Raw genomic sequence first — 23,536 nt, forward strand, 5'->3', positions numbered from 1 at the left:
CCCTGCCCAATAAATGACTTGAAAATATTGGCTCAGCAATAGCTGCTGACTCCCACTAGTTACTAGGAACAGCAAAATGCTTTCTTTTTCCTCAACCTTTGGTCTCTGCTGACTTAGATTTGCAGATTTGTACTTGGATATGCAGATCATCTTAGTTTGAGGATCATGAGGTTCAGGAGGTAACTCAAAGACCACCTTTCTCCATATGAACGGACCCGGACCCTGCAATCCTCATCTGAGACCCTTCTTTGTGTGTCTTCTCCATGAGAGGCCCAGAGGGCAACGCAAGAAAGGGCCTTCTCTGTGGTGGCTCCCCATTTGTGGAATGCTCTCCTCAGGGAAGCTCGCCTGGCGCCTTCATTACATATCTTTAGGCGCCAAACACATTCCTCTTCTCCAAGGCCTTTGGATAATGAAACAATCTATGGCAGGGGTTGGCAACCTAAGGCCCATGGGCCAGAAGCAGCCCATGGGGGTTTTTTAACCAGCCCATGGACCCCTGCCACCCGCTCAGGGACCCCCGCCAACCGCTCAGTCACCTCCCATGCGCCGCGCTAAACCAGTGTGGAGCAGAGTGGGGACCGCCTTCCGTGATGCTGGCTGGCTTCCCATTGGCTGCAGGAGCTTCCTGCGGCCAATGGGAAGCTGTGCACGCCTCCTCTGCGCTGGAAGGAGCACCAGAAATAGCATTTGTGCATGTGCACGCACACACACTCCGGCCCACTGTGGAATCTGGGGGACCCTGAACCGGCCCAAGCCACAAAAACTTTGCCACCCCCGATCTATGGCCTTTCAAGCTGTGGAAGGTATTGCTTTTGTTGCATATTATGTTATGTATTTTTATATTGTAAATGGCCCTGTGATCCTCATATAAAGGGCAGTACAGTGGTACTTTGGGATGTGAACGGGATCCGTTCTGGAGCCCCGTTCGCATCCTGAACGCAACGTAACCAGCGTCTGCGTGTGCACACGTCGCGTTCTGCCGCTACCATGCATGCGCGTGGCATTTTGAACGTCTGCGCATGCACGAGCGGAGAAACCTGGAAGTAACACGCTCCGTTACTTCCAGGTTGCCGCATAGCGCAACTCGAACACGCTCAACCCGAAGCACATTCAACCCGAGGTATGACTGTATATAAATTTAATAAATGAATAAAAGTAAATAACAAGAACCATCCCTTGAGCTACTGGGTTCTGGTTGGTGGACCTCAGGATTCGGTTAAAAATCACAACAGTGAAACAGGTGCTGTAATCCTGAGGTCCGCCTACATTTGTTTATTGAGCATTTATTTTCAGTCAGTGGGTCAGTGTCGTCCCCCTTCCCCCAAGTGAGCTGTGCTTTGACTCAAGGTGGGTCAAGCAGTGAAATCGCCACCGTTTTAAGAAAACAAGCGCTTTGTGACCCGTGTAGTCCGGCATTCTGTTTCCCGCGGAAGGAAAAGACTTCTTAAATAATGATCAAAACCTGCTGGGATGCTCTGAGCAGAGCATGTTTATAGTTGAAAGTTATAGCTTCCCAGGTGCCTATGGGAAGCCCGCAAGCAATACTCAAGGGCAAAAGTGACTGGTGTATAGAGCCATTTTCTTTCTTAAAAGAGAAGTTGGCTGGAGGTGAAATAGTAGGAGGTACTCGTAGCAGTTGGGTAGCAGAATGAATTTTCACTCCTGACAAGCTGCATCTACAAATATCCCATCTATTAAAGGCACAGGAGGCCTGGTGATCCGTACAATGTATGCTTTAAAGTTTATTAGTGTGTCCCATGTTGCAGGTTGCCGGAGATGAGAGAAGCCAAAGGCCGCTGGTTATAGAAATCTTATCCAACACAACTTGTGCTGCTTATGCTCCCATGGACTAGCACCGGGCGATACCTGGTTTTCAGCATCGCGATATATATCACCAGCTAAACATCGCAATCACATCACAAAGTCTGAAATAAGGACAGAACTATGTAGAGGCAAATAGTAGGGTTGGGTGATAATCTGGTTTTCAGCTTCATGATATATCACCATAAAGCAGGGGTCAGTCCCTCAGACCTTGGGGGCGGGGGGCGGACTGTATTTTGAAAAAAATAATAAACGAATTCCTGTGCCCCACAAATAACCCAGAGATGCGTTTTAAACAAAAGCACACATTCTACTCATGTAAAAACACCAGGCAGGCCCCACAAATAACCCAGAGATGTGTTTTAAATAAAAGGACACATTCTACTCATGTAAAAACATGCTGATTCCCGGACCGTCCATGGGCCGGATTGAGAAGGCGATTGGGCCGGATCCGGCCCCCGGGCCTTAGTTTGCCTACCCATGCCATAAAGCATCGTGATATATCACGACGTCTGAAATATGGATGGAACCGGCTTTCAACTTCCAGCCCTTTTTTTATGTCTATATTTTAGTTTATTGCCTCAGTGAGGAGCCGTATTTGGGTGGCTGATCTTATGGATATTGTGTGTGCTCTTTAATGTTTGATTATTTTTAGCTGAATGATAACCCGCGGTTATGAGGTCATACAACACCGCTGGGATTAAAGTAAATGAGATAAGGGTAGACCACCCACAATAGGCCACCCACAGTGGCAGATATTGGAGGTAGCATGCACCCAAAACCTCACCAGATAGCAATCAATGTCTGCAATAATGGGGAGAGAGGAGGCTCCCCTGCCCCGCCAGGTCATCTCACCCCACCCCAAAAATTGGAACAGGAAGCCAAGTCCCGCCACCTGTGTTGGACAAGGTCTGGTCTGAGACAGAACCACGCTTGCCATGGAATTCTAAGCTGCCCCAGGCAAGATGGCAGATTCTGCATGGATTTATAAAATGCCAACTTAGAGAGGTAAACTAACAGAATCCTAATCCTGTTTTTGAGAGCCAGACAATAGTCTGCAGATACTTGAAACTGGCAGATTGCTAAATGGGAGTACCTTGACAGGAGGATAGAATTCTTCTTGCCTACAATGCCAAGTTGGGCCTTGCCAAACGTAATGATATATGGAAGGTTTTTTGTTTTTGGCGTGTTTGTTCTTGTTTAAACATGACAGTTCCTGTGTTCTGGGTTTGCTTTTTCCTAGTGTTTTCCAAGAAGCGGAACCTGCCCACCAAGTTCTATGGGCCTCAGCAAAACGGACTGTTGGGGAGATGCACAAATCTGTTATCCCTGTGCAGCCAAGAGGCAGGAGTCGCTAGGAACTTGATGCAGTCTTTTGTTGCTCATTCCAGCGGTGCACTTGAACCGGACCGTTACTACCTTCCCCTGCATGTCACTACCAGTTAATCCTGTGGGAATGGGGTTGCAGTGCAGCAACATCTTCTTCCACCTTTCCATGGCCCAGTCTCTGCTGAAAGAGAGACGTGTGTGTGTGTGTGTGTGTGTGTGTGTAGAGGCTGCATTTTATCCTCATGCAGAGCCCACATATGCACTGCCCTCCTTTGAGGCCCTGCAGTAGGCAGCCATCTTTTCTTGACTTCTCCCTGTTTTCACTTCTAAGCTTTTTGAGTACCGTATTTTTCCATGTATAAGATGAGGTGTCTCTCCTCCCCCCCTCCTCCCCATTTTTTAAGTTTAAAAATGTGGGTCGTCTTAGAGCAGTTAAATATATAAATAAATACGGTACTTGCCGCCATACACGCTCTGGCAGTTGAAGCTCCTCACAGTGGTGAGCCGCAGGGCCTCTGTATTCCGCTTTCCTCCTCCCACTCAGCCAGGAGGGAGGCTGAAGGTGGTCCGTTTGTGCCGCACTGAGTCTGGGCGGTGGCTTCGCGCAATCGGTTCCGCGCCGCTCCAGTTGGCTGTGGCGATCGACGATACCTAACCCCTCCGCGCCTTTCCCTCGGGGCCTCCTTAGTCTGCTTGCCTTCCCCTACTGAGCCCGCCCTACAGCTGGTGTTGAGGCTGCTGGTGATCCATTTGTGCCACGTGGAGTTTGTGGCCGGCTACGCGCGAGCATCGCTGCCGCTCCAGTTGGCCACGGCGATCGAAGTAATATCACCCCTCCGTGCCTTTCCCATCATAGAAATCTTGCACCCCTCCCGGGTAATGACGCCCCCCCAATAAGCTCAACAACTCTGGGATTCCCTCCCCCCCAAAAGCTCAGTGATTGTCTGACTCTGCCTGCGAGGGAACAGCTGATAGGTGGCTTGTTAGAGGTGCACGGCTGTCAGGGTTGGTATGGCAGGTGAGCTATTTTCGTCAACAATTAAGCTCAATCTCCCCCCATTTTCTTAATTTGGAGTCCCCCAAAATAGTGGTTGTCCTATACCTGGGGGCATCCAATACACGGAAAAATACGTTATGTGTATGAACCCTGGTACACGGGGACTTTGAAGCTGTGGATTTAATAACCCCCCCTGAGCAATGTGACCATGTCCTCCCAGGTTCCTGCGCATAAGCTTTGCATTGTTGCTACATTCCTTCTCTTCTACCTAACAAGTGTGAACTGGAAGTAGTAGGGAACTGTTTAAAAAAAAAAGTCACCTAGCAGTCTCCTGTATGCTTTTCTTCGTTCCCACCTTCCTGATTATGCAGCCTTGTTGGAACTGCCTGGGGAACAAGCCACAGTGGACCTAGTTGTGTTGGCCGGGTGTTGCAGTAGCAACTGGGAAACCTGGAGCTGCCATGGAACGTGGTGGAGGAAAGGAGAAACATCTAGTCCAGCCCCCTACAATGCGGGAATCTCAGTTAAAGCATCCTTGAGACATGGCCACCCAACCTCTGCTTAGAAACCTCCAAGGAAGGAGAGTCCACAACCTCCCAATGGAGTCTGTTCCATTGTCGAATGGCTCTTACAGTCGGAAAGTTCTTCCTGATGTTTAGTTGAGTCTCCTTGCTTGTAACTTGAGGCCATTGGTTCAAGTCCTACCATCCAGAGCAAGAGAAAAAAAACAAGCTTGCTCCTTCCTGCACGTGAGAGATATTTGAGCCATCACCTTGCCAACAAAGGTCCGTATAGTTAAAGCTATGGTTTTCCCAGTAGCGATGTGTGGAAGTGAGAGCTGGACCATCAAGAAGGCTGATCGCCGAAGAATTGGTGCTTTTGAATTATGGTGCTGAAGGAGACTCTTGAGAGTCCCATGGACTGCAAGAAAATCAAACCTATCCATTCTGAAGGAAATCAGCCCTGAGTGCTCACTGGAAGGACAGATCCTGAAGCTGAGGCTCCAATACTTTGGCAACCTCACGAGAAGAGAAGACTCCCTGGAAAAAACCCTGATGTTGGGAAAGATGGAGGGCACAAGGAGAAGGGGACGACAGAGGACAAGATGGTTGGACAGTGTTCTCAAAGCTACCAGCATGAGCTTGACCAAACTGTGGGAGGCAGTGGAAGACAGGAGGGCCTGGCGTGCTCTGGTCCATGGGGTCACAAAGAGTCGGACACGACTAAATGACTAAACAACAACAACAACAACAAAATCCTATCTCCTTTCAGTCTCCTCTTTTCCAGGTTTGCTTTGGGAGTGGTGTTTTTGTCTGGGAACGATAAATTTAAGCCTGCCAGATCAGAGCAGCAGTATACAGAGAGGCTACTGGCTGAATCCAGGGGCTTGCACTACCAGAACTCAGTAGCCACAACTCGAGTCTGGTGGGAACTGAAAAGCTATGGTTTAGGTGTGCATCTTCTCAAGAGCATGACTTTCTGGTTAACCTGTAGTCAGCAATACACGGCAAGAGATTTAAGTGAGGTCTCTTCCTTGTCAGATTAGTGTTCTAGCCTTCCTTTCACAGGAAGCAGTGGAAAAACCCCACAGTTGGGACTGTGGTCGGCTGATTATAGCGTTGGAGCAAAATCGCGTTCCATTTTTCCGTTCAGAAATGGCTGCTTTAGCTTTTGGGAATACTGCAGTTTCATGGCAGAACAGCAGAGTTTTCAAGTGATCGGGGGGGGGGGGGGAGGAGAAGGCCTCCAAAGGAAATCTGAAGGCATAAATCTTTTTTCTTTTCTTTTTTGCGTCTGAACTCCTTTTGTGTTTAATAGAATGTTGCAATTCTAAAGTGGGGAATTGGAATGGCTGTCTCAGTGGCAGCATCGCCACAAAAATGAAAGAGGGTAAGCTTTGCCAGAAACTTGCTTCATGAGCTGCCGTGGTTTTTGGAAATGGCTGCTTGGAAAAACTTGCATCTGGTATCTACCAGCTGCTGTGTGATGTGTTGGAAATAGCATGCAACCTTCATAATTAGATGCGTAGGAGCTAATTTGTAGGAGCCGACATCCCTTTGGCCCCCAAAATAAAATATTCAAGGTACCCATGCCATACCCACAAAGTTGATGGGCATTGCCATTCAAATGATGTGTGTGTGCTGCATCTTGTGATTGATTATGTGGGGGCAAGGCTTACCTGTCCATCCATTGTCCCCTTCCCCCTATAGTTTATTCAAGTTGAGACCCTTCTCTGGAGGTTTGTCCCATTCCCATGAAATGCATTCCGAATTTATTTGTTCAGCCCATTTGGCGAAAGGGGATGCAAACAGGCTTAGAACATGCTCCGTGAGCATGGGCCATAGTGCGTCAGGGTCCCTCTGGGTTACCCTATCTGGCAGTGGGGCAAATCTGTTGATTGTTCTGTGCAAACTAGAAACATGGCAGCAGATGTGCATCTCGGTTTCTTGGTAGGCTTCTGTATCTGAAAAACCCCCATCCAAGAGCATTTAATCCTATGGTAAACAGGAGCAGGAATGAAACGGCTTTTGTCTTGACTTGCTTAGATGCGATTTGTTGAGCGAAAAACATTCACACCCTTGTGCACAATAAACGAGGGAGCACAGACCCTGTTAGGTTAGAAGAATGTTGGGATCATATCTTTGTGAGGATGGTTCTCTTAAAAAAATAAAATTCTCCTTTTTTGCCAAATGAAACTATGATTCTACTGTAATAATCAAGCAGTGACATGTCTGTTAATGGACTATTTCAAGCCACAGATGGAAGGATAGGGTATTTGAATATTTTATCCGTATTATCCACATATATGATATCACTGCATATGCAATCTAGCTGCATGTCCGAAAAGATTCTAGAATAACCTTTTCTCCAGAATACAGTCATACCTCGGGTTACAGACGCTTGCATGTTTTCGGGTTATAGATGCGCTGAAACCCGGAAGTACCGGAACGGGTTATTTCTGGGTTTCGGCGGATGCGCAGAGGCACTAAATTGCGCTTTGCCCATGCGCAGAAGCGCCGAATCGCAACCCGCACATGTGCGGCGCTGCAGGTTGCGAATGCGCCTCCTACAGGGATCATGTTTGCAACCCGAGCATCCACTGTACTAACTTTGAAGGTGCAAAGAGTTCTCTCTCTTTTTAAAATAGAGAAGTTACTCAAATATTCAGTCCTCTTCCCCCACAGTTTGAAGTAGTATGGTCCAATTAGGACTTACGCTCTCAGTCTCCTCTTTACCAGGTTGAACATACCCTCAACTCGCTCAAACGTTCCTCATATGGCTTAGTTTCCAGACCCTTGATCATCTTGGTCTCCCTTCTGTGCACACATTCCAGGTTGTCAACATCCTTCTTAAATTGTGGCGACCAGGATTGGACACAGTATTCCAGGTGTGGTCTGACCAAGGCAGAATAGAGTGGTACTATTACTTCCCTTGACCTGGTTACTATACTTCTGCAGCCTAGAATGGCATTTGGTTGTATCCAACCAAGTCGTACTTTAGCTTTTTTTGTTTTTGATGCCGCATCCCACTGTTGACTTATATTAAGCTTGTGGTCTGTTAAGACCTCTAGATCTTTTTCATATGTACTACTGGGAATCCAAGTGTCCCCCATCTTATATTTGTGCAGCTGGTTCTTCCTGCCTAAGTGTATTAGAACCTTACAATTGTCTCTGTTGAAATCCATTTTGTTAGTTTTCCCCAATTCTCCACTCTACTACGGTCATCTCGAGTTCCAACTCTGTCTTCAGATACTGTACTTCAACCACCAGTCAAGGACGATGCTCCTGGCTCCTCAGTGCCACCACTTCAGGTGGTCGGAGAAGGTATTGCAGCCTCGGTCCAGTATATCTGAAGGAGCGTCTCCACCCCCATTGTTCTGCCCGCACTGAGGTCCAGCGCCGAGGGCCTTCTGGCAGTTCCCTCACTCCGAGAAGCCAAGTTACAGGGAACCAGGCGGAGGGCCTTCTCGGTAGTGGCACCCGCCCTGTGGAACACCCTCCCGCTAGATGTCAAAGTGAAAAACAACTACCAGACTTTTAGAATACATCTGAAGGCAGCCCTGTTTAGGGAAGCTTTTAATGTTTAATAGACTATTGTATTTTAATATTATGTTGGAAGCTGCCCAGAGTGGCTGGGGAAACCCAGCCAGATAGGTGGGGTATAAATAATAATCATCATCATCATCATCATCATCATCATCATCATCAACAACAACCAAACTAGTTTTATAAAACTGTTTGAGCCACACTCCTCAGCTGGAGCAGTTGTCCATTCCTCCCTGATGGTTTTGAGCTCTGAGGACAGACAGACTGTATAAACAGTGTTCTTCCCTACAGTGGTGAATTGGAATGATTGGAATTCTGAACACCAGCACAGCATACTGCAACATTTTATTCCATGTCACCTGGTAATAATAATCATAATCATCATCATCATCATCATCATCTATTAAGAAAAGGCTTAAGTGTAATAGAATCCGCCAGCGTCTTAGACTCCTTACATCGGAACCGCTTGATGCGAAAACACATTACTGTCGCCTCAGTGCTGGTTGTCAGGGAAGTGTCATAAGACTCTCTCCTCCCCAACTGTTAGATTGCAGTGGAGGAATGGAATCAGCAAAGGTCTTCTCCCTGACCTCAGTAAAACAAATAAGCTGTCTTTTCTTGATGGAACCTAGCTGGCATTGCATCGCAGGGACGACTGGAGACTTGCGAAGGATGACAATGATTTGTGTGCACGCACACCTTTGTGTGAGAAACCTGCTAGAAGTGGAGACTGAGCATTAGGATGCTGGAGCTGGTCTTGAGGTGGCTCGCTAAATTACTGCCTGGTTGCCATGGCGACTCAGCAGGCCCGAATCACACAAGAAGTAAAAAAGCTTCTCAAAGGACGTGGAAGGCCTTTTCTTCTTTTTCTTCTTCTCGGACTGCTCCATTTGCACCCGGCCAGTTTCTGCGACTTCCAAGGATGGCAGTAGGTGAGAGCGCTCCTGAGCATGTGCAGAGTGCAATTCCTTCACCATTGAAGGGCGGAGGAGGAAAACGCTTCTGGGTGACATCGTTTGAACCGGCACATCGAATGCCGAATGGGAAGGTCTTGGGCGGTTGAGGTTTCCTTTCTGGAGAACGGAGCCCTGGCCTTCACATCTAAAAAGTCCTGTGGCTTGAAAGTTACTGAAATGCTATACAACTTAAAAATAACATGTTTGTCTTTAATGAGCGACATGTGTTTTGATCTCCCCAGCTCCCTCGCTTTGTTTTGAATGCTATGCTTTATTTTGATGAAGCTATGACCCTTGTGAATAATGCATAGAAGTTTGGAGGCTGGGAGGCAGATGTCTTTCATTGCTGATGGAGCCGAGGTCACAGATGGACTGGCCTGGCTTTTGTCGGTTTATTTTTATCTCTTCTGGGACTCTGATTGTGGTGTCTTTGCTGTCCCTGTCTGCCCTGATCAGTGTCTTTAAGAAAGGCTTGTTGCAAACCTCGCATAATAGGCCACGTTTCCATTTCCTCTCCCTCCCTCCCTTTCTAGAACTTATAATTTTAACACTGACGGTGGGTTCCTGCCCCCCCCCAAACAAAGAAAGCATAGATATGCAATTCTGTAATTTCTTAACGTGCACCCTTAACGTGCGCGCCGTTCTTAATTTCCAAACATCATCTTGATGTTCTGAAAGGGGGTCTTTTGCCTTTATTATCAGTGGAAAGATCATTAGGCTTAGCGCTAAACATAGCATGGTACCTTGCAGTAATGCCATAGTCTCAAAAGGACTTCAGGAATTTTGACGGGAGGGGCCGGCACTCTCTCTCAGTCTTGAGCACCGTGGAACCAACGTGGCAGAAAGAATTTTGTGTGCGTTGAGCTGAAGATCAGAAACGGGGGCTGTCTGGGAATCAGGCCTGGAGGCGGCTCAAAACCATTGATGGGTTTCCTGTATCAAGGCCTTGGAAACCGCTGTACCTTTTTGGGAAGATGCTGGAACTAAAAGGCTATTGGAGATGCCTGACTGCTGCCAAAAACAGCAGTCCTGTGCCATTGGGTCTCTCTGTCTGCTAATGTTGCTGTGAACGGCTGTGCCTACACACCACCCATTCATGTAGCTAAGTGACAAAATGCTCTGTGTGATGTCACTGCAGTTTGGAGTTCCCTCAGCTGCACTTTAATTGGTTGCTTCATAGAATTGTACGGGATGCGGGTGGCACTGTGGGTTAAACCACAGAGCCTAGGACTTGCCGATCAGAAGGTTGGCGGGTTGAATCCCTGTGATGGGGTGAGCTCCCGTTGCTCGGTCCCTGCTCCTGCCAGCCTAGCAGTTCAAAAGCACGTCAAAGTGCAAGTAGATAAATCGGTACCACTCCGGCAGGAAGGTAAATGGCGTTTCCGTGAGGTGCTCTGGTTCGCCAGAAGCGGCTTAGTCCTGCTGGCCACATGACCCAGAAGCTGTACGCCAGCTCCCTCAGTCAATAAAGCGAGATGAGCACTGCAACCCCAGAGTCGACCATGACTGGACCTAATAGTCAGGGGTCCCTTTACCTGATACATAAAATTGTAGAATTGGAAACAATGAGAAAGGTCATCTAGTGCCCTATCTCCCTAGAGTTGTTTTGGGCTGTGTTGTGGGGAGGAGAACGTAAAAGTCTTCCTCTGTCCCCAGGTGCCACTAATTCACCTTGGGGGCTTGAAAATGGCGAGGACAACTGGAGGGCAATACAGGAGGTGTGCATGTATTCCATGCAGAAACATGGCTCACCCTTGTGGGATTGCTGTCCGGTTTGCCCATTTAGCGCAGATGGCCTATTTCTCCATTACTGCAACCGTGTCCCATTGCCTGCAACTGAATCTTTTAACTAGAAATGCAGGGAACTGAACCTGGGTGCTTTTTGCGTACTTCTCTATAGTATTAATACTTTGCTTCCTACCCCTCCATAGAAGTGAATGGCAATCATGTTGGTTTGCAAAAGGGGAACGAGGTAGATGAGTGCATTTTGCAGATTCCATAGGACAGAAGCTCAGCTTGTGTCATGGACTGGCTGGATGTAGAGGAGTGGGGAGGGGGCAGCAGCTGGGAAGGGAAGCAGCTTCCCAAGGGAAGAAGGCTCAGAGCCAGGAAATTGGTGGTGGGATGGCCATGAGCGGTAAGAGGGAGAAGAGGGAGCAGACTGGGAGGAGAAGGAGGTGTCAGAAGCTGTATGGTAACAGCGTTTAGTGAGCAGGAAGAGGCTGGGGCAGAGAGCAGTCAAGAATCAGAGGCAGTAGCAGAGGGGGCCCAAGCGACAGAGATGAGGCAGGCGGCTGAAGAAGCCAGGGGGTCTCTCCCTCCTGCTGCGACCCGCTCCCCTCCCCCTGGTCTCCCAGAACACGAAGAGGAATGAAGAGGGTGGAGCAAAGAGAGACAAGACGAAGGAGCCTCAAGTTGCTGGGGATGGAGTCTTAGCCCCACTGCAAAGAGGCCTGAGCTGCTTTGGTTTCTTTAAGTAAAGAGTTAGCTTCACCAACATTGGGTGTGTTATGGGGTAACGTTGAACTGGCTTGCAGAAGCTAATTGTGCCCCCAGATTTTGTGATGCACCCCCCTTTTTCAAGTACCCACATTCTGTTATCTGACCCTTCAACTCTGCAGGATCATTTGCTTCGGACTCTGTAAACTTTTGTGCCATTAGGATATGACCCTTTCAGACACTGGTGACTAAAATAAACCTAGACAGCCTCACGCTGTGCTCAAGATACTGCTGCTTGCTAAGATGTGCAATGTAAACAGTAGCTATAGATAGCTCTTTCCTCCTTGTTTGTGTTTGGAAGCCCTTAATACAGGAAGATGCCACATCTTTTGAAAACGGCTTTTCATGTCAGATGTTCTTGTGTGCAATGAAAAGGGCGACAGCTGTGACTTGGGTGGTGGTGGTGATAAGCCTCTCTAGCATTGCCATGTCAGAAAGCAGTGGACACGGAATGGATTCCCGCCCCCCCGCCCCCCCACAGCGTTTTTAAAAAATCAGATTAAATACAGAGAACAAAAACTTACGCATGCATTAGCTTAGCATGACTATAACTCAACAAATGCTGTAGCGTGTTTTCTTTGGAAGCTTTCAGTCTAGGTTAACTGAGAGGAGATCATGTTTGCAGTCTCTGAGAGCAATAATCATGTTCTATTCCACTGAAGCAAAACTAACAGTGTTCCATGTTTTTAGTCATTCTAATCATTTTTCCAAATCTGCGTTTAATGGGCCTGGGGCAACAACATGCACCCTGCCTCTTTCACACACCAGTTTTGTGTGCTGACATCTTTGTCATGAACTATATAACCAAGCGTTATGAAACAGGTTAATGCACGCTAAGGAGATAGTGCGCCCCGCTAAATCTTGCAAATAATTGCTCGTATATGGGGGGGAAAGAGAGAGAAAGATTTTGGGGGGTTTTATGACGCATAAAATTGACTCTGGACGTGCTAAATGCGATCGGGGTGTCTCCCAGGCACCTGCACACCACCCATTGGCAATCTTCCCTTGTGTTCATCGAATTACAAGATTACTAATAAGTGCTACTGGGAGGAATGAGCTTGCACGAGATCACCCTTCCACGAACAGGCAAAATTGCAGGTTGTGGTTTGCGATGATGGAAGCGGAGGCGCGATCTCTGTTACGCCGCTCGTGCAAGCAGGCCATTTGAGTGAGCAGTCATAGCTGTGCAAAAATACATTCTGCAGCAGTTCCCACCCCACCCCACCCCACTCCCGATAGCATACTGTTGCATGTATGTGCAATAGTGACAGCAAAGTGCATTGCTCTCTACAAAATGTAAGAGGGCAGTCCCCTGCCCTGAAGAGCTGGCACTCTGGAATTGGACACAGGTGAGACTGTAAAAGGAGAGAGGAGGAAGATGATAGCAAGACAGAACAGGGGTGGAGTGTGCATTTATTTAGTTAGGTATACATTCATACCTCGGGTTAAAGACGCTTCAGGTTGCGTGTTTTCGGGTTACGGACGCGCCAAAACCCGGAAGTACCGGAACAGGTTACTTCCGGGTTTTGGCGCATGCGCAGAAGCACTAAAATCTCACTTTGCGCATGTGCAGAAGCGCCGAATCGCAACCCACGCATGCACAGATGCTGCACTGCGGGTTGCGGACGCTGCGGGTTGCGAATGTGCCTCCTGCATGGAGCATCGCAACCCGAGCATCCACTGTACCTTCCTTTCTATAGCCTTTCTGGGGTTTTGTCCTTAATAAAATTTCTCTCGATTTTCCAGCTTTTCTTCACCCTATTATTTGTTATTACCATAGTACCATTGCTTCCCTGGCTTGTTTTCAGCTTAGCATCAGTTTAAAAAAATATGTCGTCCCCCCCTTTTCAACTGTTTGGTCTTGGCTTGCCTTACTGCCGATTTATATTTTGGCTTGACGGAACATGTGTGTTTTTATTTCAGGCGAGACTTTTGTATTCTGACATCTCCTATTCTGTTGTTTAGTCATGCTGGCTTTCTTTTGTATCCATTATTGTTATGTCATGTATTTCTGTGTTTTTATATTGTAACCCTCCCTGTGAAGGGCAATATAGAAATTTAATAAAAAATAAATAATTCTAGGACTTCTCTAGTTTAACTTTCCCTAAGCTGTTGGCCTCCCAAATGTTTGGGGCTACAACTCCCTTCATCCCAGGTCATCGGCCATGTTGGCTGGCGCTAATGGGATTTGGAGTCCCAACAACACATTGAGGGTTTCAGGTTGGGAAATGATGATTTAGTTAAGTCCCCCAGTCCCCACCCCCTTCAAATATCTTGTTTCATGCCTATGTTCTGGAGAGAATGCATACATTTCATGGATATGTTCTTTATAAGATTCTGACATCAGGTTCTTTTATTTTGGCAGGTCATTTTTGTCCAAGTTAATCCAGGTGAAACTTTTACAATAAGGGGAGAAGATGGGACTCTTCAGTGCATTCAAGGTAAGGAAGCCTTTATTAAGAGAACATTCCTGTTTTTATGTGGAAAGCACATTTCTGCCTAATTAATATCCTTGGCTGATCACCCGTGGATCCATTGCTTTTGCTCTGTCCTTTCACCAGTGAAAATTAAGCATTGTTCACGAAGGTGCATCTGACAGCCTTAAATGTTTTCAGTGTGCCAAATTTTTAGAGGAAGCGTGGATGACTTGCAGTTCGGCTTTGCAGCCCTCGAAGACACTTATTTTATTTGCAGCCGGACCACTGCTCCATAAGAGAGTCCCTTAGACAGGTGCATGAACTTTGAGAAGGTCCTGTTGCCTTTGGCATAGTGGCTGGGCTGCTGTACTGACTTGAGGCTAGCCCAGAAGCTGCAGAAGGTGTGAGATGTGGATGGTCAACTGCTCACTGGGATGGACAAACCCCATGATATTACACCAGCGCTGAAAGAATTGCATGGGATACCAGTTAGCTACTGGGCTGGTACTGGTGCTCCAAGGGCTATGCAGCTTGGGACCAGGATGCCTTAAAAAGTCATCCATCCTCTAGGTCCCCAACTAATCACTGTGTTTTGCAGGAGGGGGTATCCTGCAGATGCCATCCTATCGGGAAGTCTGCTTAGCACAACATCAGATTTGGGCCTTTAGTTGGGGTCGCACCAACCTACCTTTAGAACTCCTGCCCTCCGCATTGCATACCAGATGTGCTCCTTCTATGAGAGCCAGTGTGGTGTAGTGGTTAAGAGTGGTGGACTCATAATCTGGTGAACCGGGTTCGGGTCTCCGCTCCTCCACATGCAGCTGCTGGGTGACCTTGGGCTGGTCACACTTCTCTGAAGTCTCTCAGCCTCACTCACCTCACAGAGTGTTGAAGGGAAAGGAGAATGTTAGCTGCTTTGAAACTCCTTGGGGAAGTGATAAAGCGGGCTATCAAATCCAAACTCTTCTTCTTCTTCTTCTCTGCTGTCTTTTTGGAGTCTGCTACATGCATTCCTCCTTCAACGAGTCTTCCAAAATCTGTACCTCACTCAATAGCTGCCTTGGGTTTGAATTTATTTTGTGCTGTTCACCTGTTTTTTGTATATGTATCTGTTTTATATATGCTGCATCGCAAATCCCTTTGAGGTGCCTTGTGGGAAGAGATTCATAAACGAAACAACAGTAATGTTAACATCTTGAGGGACAAATGTTCCCCAGCTCCTGTTCTTCTCCATTTGGGCAGACGTTGGGGGTCTCTGAGCAGAGTGTGGGCAGCCATCTTTTGGAGGGCTTCCAGGCAGAAAGTTGACCTAAAAGCCCCCCCCCCCAACTCCTTGACTCCATAGCAACTGCCATATTTATGGTGAGGAAGGAGGTAATGCGGTGGAATGGCTAGAGTGCAAGTCTTTAGCCTGGGAGACCTGGGTTCAAATTCCTCTTCGCCATGAAACTTAACTGTGCCAGTCATTCTCTGCCAAATGGACTCACTGCAGTGGTTTGTTGTGAGGGTAACATGGGTGGTTCAGACACATACATTATGTGCACGTGGACCTTCTCTCATCATATAAGCCATCTCAGACTCTTGTGATCATTACCCGAGGCTCTTCTTTGTGTGCCTCCTCCACGTAAGGTGTGGAGGTTGGCAAAATTAGAACGGGGCCTTCTCTGTAGTGGCTCCCCATTTGTGGAATGTTCTCCCCAGGGAGGTATGCCTGGCGTCTTCATTATATAATTTTTAGGCGCTTGGCAAAAACGTTCCCCTTCAACCAGGCCTTGGGCTGATTCATATTCTTCAGTCTTTTAAATGCGTCTGTGGGAAGTGGGGAAGGTTATTGCTTTGTTGCTACTTATGTTTTTATCTTGTATTTTATTCTGTGAAACGCCCAAAGATCTTGTGATAAAGGGTAGGATAAAAGGATAATAAAATCCTCATCTTACCCAGTTTTAGGGACCGGGTAGCGCTGTGGTTTAACCACAGAGCATAGGGCTTGCCGATCAGAAGGTCGGCAGTTTGAATCCCCACGACAGGGTCAGCTCCCGTTGCTCGGTCCCTGCTCCTGCCCACCTAGCAGTTTGAAAACACGTCAAAGTACAAGTAGATAAATAGGTACCGCTCTGGCGGAAAGGTAAACGGCGTTTCCGTGTGCTGCTCTGGTTCGCCAGAAGTGGCTTTGTCATGCTGGCCACATGACCCGGAAGCTGTACGCCAGCTCCCTTGGCCAATAAAGCGAGATGAGCGCCACAACCCCAGAGTTGGTCACGACTGGACCTAATGGTCAGGGGTCCCTTTACCTTTTTTACCCAGTTTAGCATACAGGAGGTGGGCATTCAATGTGGCAACTTCAGGTGGATGCCACCCAGCTATGACAGTCGGGAATCACAAGTTCTATCAAACCTCTGCCTTTAATAATATCACCCATTGCCCCTAAAGAGAGATGAGGAAAACCAGTAAGCAAAATGTCAGGTTAGATTTTCTTCACTATGGCCACATCTGAGGTGTTGGATCAATATATAATTCATGCCTAATGCTGAAGAAAAGCGCATTTGTGCTTCTCACTGTAATGGCAAAACTTTCCCAAGTGAAGCTCACACCTTCACCACTTTTATTTAAAATAAAAATGCTCCCTGTAACGTTGCCAGTTTTGGGGGAAGGTGGGTGCTCGCAGTCATGCATAACTCTGTGTGAGTCATTCATGGTAAATAAGTCTACCCAGGGGCTATGGTGTTTTATACTTTATTTTTCCCCTCCTTGCTTGAAGCCAGTGATCATGAAAGCAAGAAAGCTAATCATTTGAGCTCAGTATTAAGAAAGAAGCAATTCATTCGTGACCTGCAGTCGAATAAGCTCATCAAACGATTTCCATTTGTGGGGTGCGTGTGTGTGTGTTGTTTTTTTCCACCTCACCCTCCCTCCCTATTAAGTAGAAATGAAAAGCAGCAAATTGAGATGGCTTGGACTTGTGACTTACCTATTGATGTCCGATGTTCACAATCCACAGCCCCAGGCCCTAGTTGTAGCTCCAGCTGTTGCAAGTTGCCAGAGTTTTCAGTATTAAGGCACTTGCATCTGGCTTCGTAGGAGAATTTACCTGCATCATAAGATGCAGAGCTGCTGTTGCAGCAGCCTTGATTAGTCACCTTTGCTTAAAATTATTGTTATTGTTATTATTTATTAAATTTGCATACCGCCTTCTATCTCCCCCTGGTCTCAAGGTGGTTTACAACATATATAAAATCACAAAATAAATAATAAAACCCAAAACAACCCAGTACTCCCCCTACCCCACAAGAAAAACATACCACATTTTAAAAGGGCGTTGGATGTCAGTCAGCCAAAGGTCTGGGAGATGAGGGATGTTTTTGCCTGGCGTCTAAAGGTGTATACAGTGGTGCCTCGCAAGACGAAATTAATTCGTTCCGCGAGTTTTTTCGTCTAGCGAGTTTTTCGTCTTGCGAAGCACGGTTTCCCATAGGAATGCATTGAAAATCAATTAATGCGTTCCTATGAAGACCGCTTGCCAGGCTGGCGGTGCGGAGAAGGGCTTTTCTCCCCACCGCAAGCCTTCAGGACAGGTACGGGAACAGAGGGGAAGGCGCGCAGCGCTTCTCCTCTGTTCCCGGGGCTTGCGGTGGGAGGAGGGTTTTTCCTCCCCACCGCCAACATTCAGAACAGCATTCTGAAAGTTGGCGGTGGGAAGGAAAACCCTCCTCCCACCGCAAGTCTTCAGGACAGCCATCCGAAGGCTGGCGCAGGGAGAAGGTCTCTCCGCCCCACCGCCAGCCTTCGGAGCAGCCATCCCAAAGCTGGCGCGGGGAGAAGGTCTTTCCGCCCCACTGCCAGCCTTCGGAGCAGCCATCCCAAGGCTGGTGGCGGGAGGAGGTCTCTCCGCCCCACTGCCAGCCTTCGGAGCAGCCATCCCAAGGCTGGTGGCGGGAGGAGGTCTCTCCGCCCCACCGCCAGCCTTCGGAGCAGCCATCCCAAAGCTGGCGCGGGGAGAAGGTCTCTCCGCTCCACCGCCAGCCTTCGGAGCAGCCATCCCAAAGCTGGCACGGGGAGAAGGTCTCTCCGCCCCACCGCCAGCCTTCGGAGGAGGTCTGAGAACAGTGGGGAAGACGCGCTGCGCTTCCCCGCTGTCCCGGAGATTTCCCTATGGGCTTTTGTCTTGCGAAGGAAGCCCATAGGGAAATTCGTTTTGCGAAGCGCCTCCAAAACGGAAAACCCTTTTGTCTAGCGGGTTTTTCCGTCTTGCGAGGCGTTCGTCTTGCGGGGCACCACTGTAATTCAGGCGCCGGATGAGCCTCCCTGGGGAGAGCATTCCACAAAAGGGGAGCCACTGCAAAAAAGGCCCAGTCTTGTGTTGCAACCCTCCAGAACTCTCATGGAGGAGGCACATGAAGAAGGGCCTCAGAAGGTGATCTCGGGGTCCGGGCAGGTTCATATGGAGAGAGGTGGTCCTTGAGATCATGCTAGTTAAGACTCTATTGGTCAATACCAGCAATTTGAGTTGGGCCTGGAAACTAATTGATAGCTAGTTCAGTTGGACAAAGGAGAGCCCACCGCCTCCATAGGCCGTTTGTTCTGCTGTTGAACAGGCCATACAGTGAGGAAAATCTTAGCAACATTCCCTTCCTTGTAATTTGAACCAGTAGGTTCTGATGCAGCATCTGAACACTGGAAGGCTGGCTCGTACTGTTATCTGCTATCCTGTGCTCAGATCCAACACATTTAAAATTCCCATGGCTGCTGTCCATTTTAGACAACCAGAGCAACATTTTAGAAATGTTGTTAAAGGCCTAACGGTGAAGGGAAGGGCAGTCCAGGCATTGGGGGTGGGGGGAGAGGGAAGGCCAAGCCCCTACCCAAATGGCAGAGCTCTCCACCTCAAGCTCTGGCCCCCTGTGCGTAGCTCTAAATAAAAACGTCCATGTGCACACATTCCATTTACGCACATGTGTTTAAGATTATGACATTTCTGTATAGAGTATTTTTATTGAGTCTTTTCTCGGTATTCTTTTCAGTTCTCGGTCTTGAAAAGCCGGTGACATTCTCCGATCAGTCAGATCCCGGTCTCAGTTGGTAGTCTGGCTGTAGTGTTGATTGAATTTTAATGGAAAACATTTGTGTTAGCGTTTTGAGTTTCGGCGCTCCCCTCCGTTCTAAACGCTCATTCCCTTCAAGGAGAAAGGCGGCGGTGTGTTGAAATATGGGCACAACGGGTTGCCTTTTGGCTAGCTGCAGACTGGCCTGACTGGCTGCCACCCAGCGCGTGCCATTTTTATTTTATTTTTAAACCTGGCATTAGAACCAGACAAAATGGCTGGTGGAGATAGAGATAAATGAAAGGTTTAATGCATGTGTCCCATTTATAGCCTACCTGCCTTAACATGAAACTCACGGTGGTGCATATATAGGGTTATAGGTTCTTACACGTGCTGAGCGAAAACTTCCATCCCATTCTGTGCTATGCAGAAGCATGGTTCTGGCTTATGTCAACACAATGCTAAAACTAACTAGGGTTGGTGGTTCACCATCAATCACTTTCCAGTCCCTTACCTCTGCACCTGTCCCTAGTAACTCAGCAGCGCGAAAGAGGAAACAGGATGTCTGTATAATTGTGCTTTATGGGTCGTTAACACCAAGCAAAGAGCAGCAGCTCTTTATCCCTTGCCAAGGATGATATCTCTTGTTGCAGAATTGGGCAGCGTGCTGCTCTCCTATTTTGGATCCTATCTTATCTGTGAGGCTTGTAGGATCTTGTCAGTACGCTAAAGGTGCCCTTTTACAGTGCAGTAGGATCCCCCACCCCTCGTAAATGATTATACAGCCGGAGTTTCCGGAGTACAGTAAAGAGCAAGTCATAAAATATCTGCCATGTGTCATTTTCCTGTACATGAAAGTGAATCCTGAAGCTTATATGTTTTTAGTGCCTTACTGGGGTTTTTCCTTCTTCTTAAGTGCAAATCTTTTGAAAGGGGATTTGCTTCCCTGAAAACCCCTAGGACAGTTTATCGTTAACTTTTAAGGAGAGGCTTTTGCCCGTCGATCTTGTTTCCCTCCCGTTTCTTCCACAAAATCAAGAGTGCAGTGGTACCTTGGTCGTCAAACAGCTTAGCTCCTGAACAAATCGGCTCCTGAATGCCGCAAACCCGGAAGTAAGTGTTCTGGTTTGCGAACGTTTTTGGGGAAGCTGAATGTCCGACGTGGCTTCCGATTGATTGAAGGAAGCTCCTGTAGCCAATTGGAACCCACACCTTGGTTTTTGAATGGTTCCGGGAGTCAGAATGGACTCCTGGAACGGATTAAATTTCACAACCAAGGTACCACTGTAAATGCAAAAGGATTCTCAAGCCAGGAGGTGTCATTCTGCCCCTCTGCTGCCACCCATAACCATCCCTGCTCCTCCCAGGTATTCAAATACACACCCCCCAATACCTCTGGATTAGCAGTGGTGACAGTGATGAGATGATGTACCCCCCCCTTCCATGGTCACCCCAAGCAGTGTGCCCTCAAACAAGCCACAACTTCATTGCAGAGTTCATTGCTTCGGTCATTATTTTGGGTGATGATAGATTGGAGAGCAGGAGAACAGAGTTGGTGGGAAGCCAAAGAGCCAAAGATTTGACGCCTTTACTCTTCCTTCTTAAGAAAAGTAGTGTGTTTCAGCTGTTACACACTAACAGCTGTGGCAGGAACGAGTTTGTGGTGGGAGAGGCAGACAGGGCATGTGGGGCATCCTCTTGCCCTCATCCTGGTCCCTTGGAAGAAGAATCTCAGGCATCGGAAAGCTCACCTGCAGTTTGGACTCTTCCAAACTTCCTGACTTCTCTGAGCCCAGTTTGGCCGAAAAGCCACAGAATCGCTAATCAACTTCCCAGGTTTTTCTGCTTGAGGTGCTTCATAATAGTTCCAACAAATTATTTTTGCAAACTAGCACACACATTATAGGTTGAGATCAGATCTGTGGTTGTAATGAGGAATGTGATATCCCAGGACAGAAATGAGCGGAACATATGAAGTAGATGATAGCTTATATTAACAAGAAATGTATTGAACAAATGGTGACAAGATGAATCACCCGTACCTCTGCAACGCATAAGGAACAATGCCGCCTAGCAATGATAATACTGATTTTCTTATAGAAGCTCAAGTAGTAACCACATTCTGCAAAGAAGGATTTCTCCTGCCCCTCGCTTCCCGATTTTGGTAGAATTACCAACTTTATAGCTGGCCTAGGACCTTAGTGGTGAAATTGATTCTCTCCAAACATAAGAAGCTTCACCTGCTAATTTCTTGCCCAGCTGGAAGAGAGGTTGATGGACGGGGAGTGAACATTCTTGACGGTGTCCCCCCCACCCCCAAACAAGAAGCAATTGGTGAATGATTCAGAGGACACCCTCCCTAGTGTATTAGACCTAGCAAACCGGTCCTCTCCTATTTCCCCCCCTTTAAATTCCAGCTACCCCAACTTGTGCATGCTATTGAAGCTCAGTGGGGCATTGAGGTACATCACCAAATGCCATTGGTGTGCTGCTCCCTCAACATTCCTGGCATATTCCGATGGCCAGCTGGTTTCAGGACAATTTCAGTACCTGTCAGTAGAGCAGTAGCTGCAGTGAAAGACTGCTGGTGGCTAATATACTCACGAATTTATTGGACAGTGTCTGATAAAAATCATATTATTGGCCTATTCAAAACCTTTGCCAGATTCTTTCAGAACATAATACTGCACCCCAGGCTTGCAGCAGGCCATACAGGTATACAGGTGTAATAATAATGAACTATTCCCCTGCACAATAAGGATGATGGTGGTGATTATTATTATTATTATTATTATTATTATTAATACCTCGCCTATCTGGCTGGGTTTCCCCAGCCATTCTGGGCAGCTTCCAACAAAATATTAAAATACAATAGTCCTTCAGATATTAAAAGCTTCCCTAAACATGGCTGCCTTCAGATGTCTTCTAAAAGTCAAATAGTTGTTTATTTCCTTGACATCTGATGGGAGGGCGTTCCACAGGGCCACTACCAAGAAGGCCCTCTGCCTAGTTCCCTGTAACTTGGCTTCTGGCAGTGAGGGAACCGCCAGAAGGCCCTCGGAGCTGGACCTCAGTGTCCGGGCTGATCGATGGGGGTGGAAACGCTCCTTCAGGTATACTGGGCCAAAGCTGTTTAGGGCTTTAAACCAACACTTTGAATTGTGCTCAGAAACGTACTGTGAAACAATGTAGGTCTTTCAGGATTGGTGTTATGTGGTCTTGGTGGCCGCCCCCAGTCAAATACTTTCAGGATAGTTAAAGAGGGCATGAAGCCATTAACCGTTGGGTGATGTGAGCCCAGCAGAGACCCTTTCTACACCAGGACCAAGTCCAAAGCAAAGGCAGCAAACTCCACCTAAGGCTTAAATTCTGGCAGGAGAAAGTCATCCATTTCACTCTCCCTTATGCATTGTTTGCTTTCTGCTTTGACTCACCATGTGTGAAGGGACAGGTTGCCTGTAAAATGAGTAGAGGGGATAACTTTAGTAGATCTCAGCTGCATCTGGCAAAATCTCCTCTATTCTACTGTTTAGCACCTGTGTGCATGGGCGAAAGGATCACTTATACCTTGGTTTAATATGCTGACATACTATTGACCAAACTTGTCCTAAAGCAGTCGGACAATATTATTCTTTATAAATTTTCACTTCTTTCTTTCACCTGCGGCTCTGACTCTGATGTTGTTGTTTTTAAGGCGGATAGTCAGACATAAAAGTTCCTCGCAGCTACCTGAGACTTTCTCCTCATGAAGTATTTTTCGTCTTGTTGCTGCCTCAACACATAAATAACCTAGCAGAAAAACAATTCTTGACTCTTTGGCTCTGCTCATTGATTCTGTTACAGCGAAAATAAGCCTTGCACTGATTTTTCAGTAGGATTTTATTATGGGTTTCCACCTTGAGAGAGAGAGAGGGATGGGTAATAGTCTGAAGAAAATGGAATCTTGTTTATCTAAATACAGTGGTGCCCCGCAAGACGAATGCCTCACAAGACAAAAAACTCACTAGACGAAAGGGTTTTCCGTTTTTTGAGGTGCTTCGCAAGACGAATTTCCCAATGGGCTTGCTCCCTCCCCCCCTTTTTCTAAGCCGCTAATAGCGCTAATCCGCTAAGCCGCTATTAGGGGTGCTTCACAAGACGAAAAAACCGCAAGACGAAGAGACTCGCGGAACGGATTAATTTCGTCTTGCGAGGCCCCACTGTAGCCTTGGAACATCAGAGAATTTGAATTAGTAGCATACTGCGAAGAGTCTTCCCCTTTCTTTCTCTCTGCCTTTGATTGCATTCCCATCTTATCAAAAATAAGCAGTTCATTTGCTAAACTTGGAAAAGCAACGCCTGTCCAGTTTATCATTTGTCATCTTGATGATTGCCTGGTTTGCTAGTGCAATTAAATTTTTGTTGATCCTTTTGTTGATCAAAATTTACA

General features: G+C 47.3%; 1 protein-coding gene across 1 annotated transcript in view; it reads left to right on the forward strand.

Moving 5' to 3' along the window:
- The window catches only part of FNDC3B (fibronectin type III domain containing 3B), a 269,773-nt gene that overhangs the window by 78,438 nt on the left and 167,799 nt on the right, over positions 1-23,536 (forward strand). The window contains exon 3 of the mRNA XM_081862162.1: positions 14,017-14,092. Coding sequence (XP_081718288.1) covers positions 14,017-14,092 — 76 coding nt within the window. The remainder of the gene's footprint in view (positions 1-14,016; positions 14,093-23,536) is intronic.

This window comes from Podarcis erhardii (genome assembly GCF_964252035.2).
Source record: "Podarcis erhardii genome assembly, chromosome: 5".
Taxonomy (NCBI): domain Eukaryota; kingdom Metazoa; phylum Chordata; class Lepidosauria; order Squamata; family Lacertidae; genus Podarcis; species Podarcis erhardii.